This window comes from Montipora foliosa, chromosome 3 (genome assembly GCF_036669935.1).
Source record: "Montipora foliosa isolate CH-2021 chromosome 3, ASM3666993v2, whole genome shotgun sequence".
Taxonomy (NCBI): Eukaryota; Metazoa; Cnidaria; class Anthozoa; order Scleractinia; family Acroporidae; genus Montipora; species Montipora foliosa.
In genome coordinates, this window is record NC_090871.1 from 31,988,393 (window position 1) to 31,993,392 (window position 5,000).

The following is a 5,000-nucleotide window of genomic DNA, read 5'->3' on the forward strand; positions in this document are numbered from 1 at the left end:
GTTAAATATGGAAGCATGGCCAATTTAAGCACGAAAAAGCTGCTCCGATATCTCAGAATTTGTAGTATCCTAGAAATTGCTCTGAATTCAAAAAATTGCTCGAAATACGAAAAGATGCCAACATATGGAAAACCCTACCCCACCCCTCCCCCCTCTTTTTTTTTACATTTAACGTCATACGTGATGGCAAAAAACGAAGAAAAAGGTCTTAAATGAAAGAAATAACTTTTGTTTAGGGCCAGTCATGTGGATGGTCGTCTTCAAAGCGGAGGTCAAGTCAAGTTTTATTGACGTGCTTATTTACCTTTGATCTTTAATTATTGCCCAATAATTCGTATTGAAATTCAAAATTGACCTTAACACACATTAAAGAACTGTTTGAACATGTATTATGCCAAACGATATTAAGGTCATAAGCTTTGCAAGGAGGAAAGTCACGCACTTACTGTTTGCGTAGTCAAGGTTACCAAACCACGAACATTTTTGTCAAAGAGAGGACTACGTGACATTATCTCGTCCTTTGAAGTATTGCGGTGAATCAGAACGAATAATACGAGATCTTTTACAAAAGCCAAGGGCTGTGATATGAAAATAGCGATTCATCAATGAGCAAGTGGTATCTTTTTAGAGATTCTTTACCTGTCATATCGGATTGTGATAGGAATACAAATTCTCCAGCTCTTCTTAAGTGCTACTTGCAAAGTCAAAAAATGTCTACACTAATCAGTCAGTATTACCGTAAGCTACCGTAGGGCTTCTGTCCAGCTTTTTGTATCATATTTGACTATTAGGCTTGCAATGAGTGATTTCAGTGAGACGAAAATGGTGCTATCAAATATATTTTATTAAGTATGCTATACTTCAGTAGCCATTTAGATGCTATAATAAGTAGAAGTCGAAATTTCTTTTTTTAAAGATCACGATACAAACATTAACTTTTAACATTACATTTATATATTCATGGCCAGTGAAAATACAAAAGAAAAAAAATCACGGCAAAAGAAATAGCCTCGCTGCGTCTGGTTGGAAAGTAACGAGAAAGTTTAATTACATTTTGTAGCTTTTAACATTGCTATTGTTTGTAGAAGTTACGTAGATGTCTGGTATTAAAAAAGAGTCGCTAAGTCTAGTCCATTTTTCTTCATTTTGTTAAGGGATATCTTTGCCTTCGATGGCAAACCACTTTTACTGAGTCTGGAAAGGAAATATCTGACCCTATTATTACGCTCTAACATCAGCTGGAGGATCTTAGTTTACGTTTTGTACAGCACTCCAATGAAAAGAAATCAGGGATAATACATGCATCATCGTTCACCGAAACTTTATATACTGCCGTGAGGTTTCCTATCTGAATTGAACGCTGGCTCTGGAAAATGGAAGAGAGTCTAAGCATTTTAGCACTCCTCTCCCTTCACGTTAAAAAAGGAAAAAAAAAAAGTTTGTGAGAGCAAAGTCCTTAACTGAATGAGCATCGCAGGCGACATAACGGTTAAAAACTAGCCTTTTTTTTCACACCAAAAGAAAATAAAAGGAAATGTTCAGTTTGGATTAGTTTCAAACGCATGAAACGTAAAATGCGTCTCAAAAGCAGGACAATTGTGAGATAAGTGTGATAACTTGGCACAAAAGTTGTAGTTAAAAACTTATAGTAAAATTGTATCGCTTTCAGAGGTTTTGGAACGCCGTCCAAAGCTTCATCAAAGAAAAGAAAATGTGCAAGTGTGAAAAGAAAGAAGTCTACACATACTTGACGACGATTTCAAATGAAATTAAGCAAAAATAACTTGAAAAACATCAGATTTCCAACATAGGAAAACGAGTCTCCATAAATTAACCAAATGCCCAACATGGTAAGCGAGTAAATAAACTACTCTCAAATGAATAACTAAACTGACAGTAGCGCCAATAAAATGAAAGGAAAGCAAACTAAGTGAGCCAAAGAAAGAGAAATATCGAAGTCCACACTTGTGCCCTAATGTGTACGAATGCCTTAATTAATTGAATTAGAAGTAATGATATTAGGATAATTGATGATATGTCGAGTTTAATGAGCTTCGGAGAATTTCTTTTGTAATATTCCAGATTATACCATCGCTGCGGATTGTTTCCTTAGGAACATAGTAAGCAGGAGTCATCAACAATATGAATGCTGACCATCCGCTCTTTATGCTGTTATCTTATGCAATGTCATGTAGCTATCAATAGAGGCGAAAGCTTAAAAAAATGTCAATTTTGATCGCTTTCTCTTTTATCGACGTTACTGTTCGAAATATTTGAAACAACAAACAACACCATATGAGGTGATAAAGAAAACAACAAGAATTTTCATGTTACAGCATTTGTCAATGCGGACAAAAAGGGTATAATATCGTTAAATGCCGATCATAATGTTATTGGAAAACAATGCATTTTGATTGCATTTGTATTTTGTGATGATTGTGGGAAATTAAAGGAAGTAGTAAAAATCTTTTGTTAAATGCTTAGTGAGTCAATTTTTTCTCAATACTACCGGGAAGATGAGAGAAAGGTAGAGCTTCTTTTCGTTTACCAATAGGTAAAATTGAGTGATGCTAAATTTGGAATAGCCTTAAACAAGATAATATTGCAGATGTTCAAGAGCTACACAGCAATATCACGTGAAATATCTCCAAGTTGCCCCGCGTTGTTTGACTCTTTGCGATAATAAATCGTGTAGCCAGGGAACAAGCCCTTATTGTGTTCAAGCATTGGAGGAAGAAACATCCAGTTCGTAAAGATGGCACCCAGAATTTTCCTAGTGTTTTTCTTGGTGTGCCTTCTGCAGACTCTCTGGGGTCTACCTCTTCCTTTGAAAAACGGTGAGACAGTTTGCACGTTGTATGTTGTATAAATTTTTGATTTCTTCATTTACTAATCAATCAAAAGAAGTTCCGTTGTTCAGCGGGTTAACTATTCTTTTTTTCCTTCTAACGGTCTCAGTTCTGCGGAACTTGTAACTATTCTGAGAAAGGGGAAATGTTTTAATTTGTTTCTATCGGTACAGGGATCGCAGGTCCAAAAATCATTTATTCTTATGCTGGTTACAAAATGTTACGAAGGTTACTGCGACTCAATGAATTTTACCAACTTATATAGATTGAAATAGTCCCATCATTGTCATTAAAAAGATATATGATTTCACTGTTCTTTCTAAGCAATGGCTAAAGGAGCTTTTTCTTTTTACGAGAGATTTAATTATATTGGTGAGTAGGAAAAGGAAATCGATGTGCCCAAATCCTTGGATACATGAGGAGAGTAGCAGCTAAATCCACATACCATATTAAAGTTCCTTTCTTTGTAACGTGCTACATTCTCTGGTATCGCTTGCAGATAGCAATATCATCAATTTAAACTATCGAATGGATTTGAGATAAGATACCTCTAAAAATTTTAACAATTTGGCAAATTTCAATCGTAGCAATACTTAATTTTCTTCAGCTGAAAATGATGTCGTGGAAGGAGGCGCTTTTGATTCGGAGAAGGGAGTGGAGGTTGCCACCAATTTTGTTAAGGATCCAATTCCCGGAAACTTGGCTGACGCAATTGTTGCAGGAGTAATCGCTGACGAAAACGGTAAGAAACAAAGTATATAACATGAATGCATGCTTTCTGAGGTTTGCTTTACACGGTTATTTCTAAGAGAATTAAAATGAGCCTCTTTCGGAAAGGAAAAAATTCAAGTGGTGAAGAGCTGAGATTGCCTTCATTTTTTGCACCAGTCTAGTATTGTTGCGTTTCCGAGTATATTGCACACTTCACGAATTTCCTAGCGAACGGGTACACAAGTAGGTTTAACACAAAGGTTTTCCATCCTCCTCTCTTAATCTAGTTGTTAATGCGCCATAGAGAGAAAACAAAGCCCAGGAGTCAGATAGATTGAGCGGGATGGAGGGTGGGGACGAGTTAAAAGTTAAAGTTTCAAACCACTGAAGGGAAAGGGATGGAAATATCACAGCAATGCACAGAGAGAGGAGGAAAGGGATTTGATATTACAAATTATTAGAAAATGAGCTCCACATTGGCTGTCAAGGGCAAAAAAAAAAAAAAAATTCATGTCATTAAACCATGGAGGATATCTGATTTTATACAATTTAACGGCTCGATAATGTTGCCTAACAAGCGCTGAATGAACTGAAATCAAATATATTTAATTCATTTTTTGCATATATTAAATCATTTCAGCCCTACATTCGCTTTTTGCCATAAACGCGAATCTTATTAGTGATCTCTACTTTAACTTTTACTTGGGAATCTACACTTAAAATGAGCTCAACTAATACCAATCCTCCCCGAAAAAGGCTGGATACAATTTAAAAAAAAATAGGTATGGTTTCGCGAAAACGTTGGAACTCACTGTTACATTTTCATTACGAATCACTTTGATAAAAGTAAAATGGAAAGAGCTCATCCGACCGTTGGATATATTTTTTTTATAATTCCTTGATTCGCTGTTTAGCTTATGTAAGACGAATTTAACTTCAAATATCGTGACGGTTTGAAGCTATTAAAAAGAAAAGAAAAAAAATGCTCCTCTCTTTTCGTTTTTATCGCGACGCATGGTCACGAGCCGGGATAACAATTTAAAACTGAGATCAATATTTGTAATTAAACAAGAATTCCAACTTACTTTCACTACTAAGCAGAGCCCGTTTATGTAAGAAATGAAGGATAAGAGGTCGACTGTCATTAACACTGTTAACAATTGCTGATTTTGCTGAATTCCAAAGAACTTAAGTCCCCCCATATTATATTCAATCAAGTTCGTTAATCGAGAAGACGGTGGATCAATCAGTCAGACAAAGTTAAAACAGCTTTAGTTCCATTGCGCTACGCTGAACAGCTAATTCATTGAGCATTGCACCAGGCACTAAACCCTGACAAACATATCCCCAGATTGGATTAGTTAAAGTTTTTTGAACTGCAATAATTGTGACACAAACGGATTTAGATAAGTGACTTTCATATATTTGTTTTAATACTTT

At 35.7% G+C, this 5,000-nt stretch overlaps 1 protein-coding gene across 1 annotated transcript in view; it reads left to right on the forward strand.

The window, feature by feature from the left end:
• The first annotated feature begins 2,678 nt into the window (after positions 1 to 2,678).
• LOC137997297 (protein starmaker-like) overlaps positions 2,679 to 5,000 on the forward strand; it is a 9,898-nt gene continuing 7,576 nt past the window's right edge. The window contains exons 1-2 of the mRNA XM_068843212.1: positions 2,679 to 2,837; positions 3,457 to 3,591. Of these exons, the coding sequence (XP_068699313.1) occupies positions 2,756 to 2,837; positions 3,457 to 3,591 (217 nt within the window). The 5' untranslated portion in view covers positions 2,679 to 2,755. The remainder of the gene's footprint in view (positions 2,838 to 3,456; positions 3,592 to 5,000) is intronic.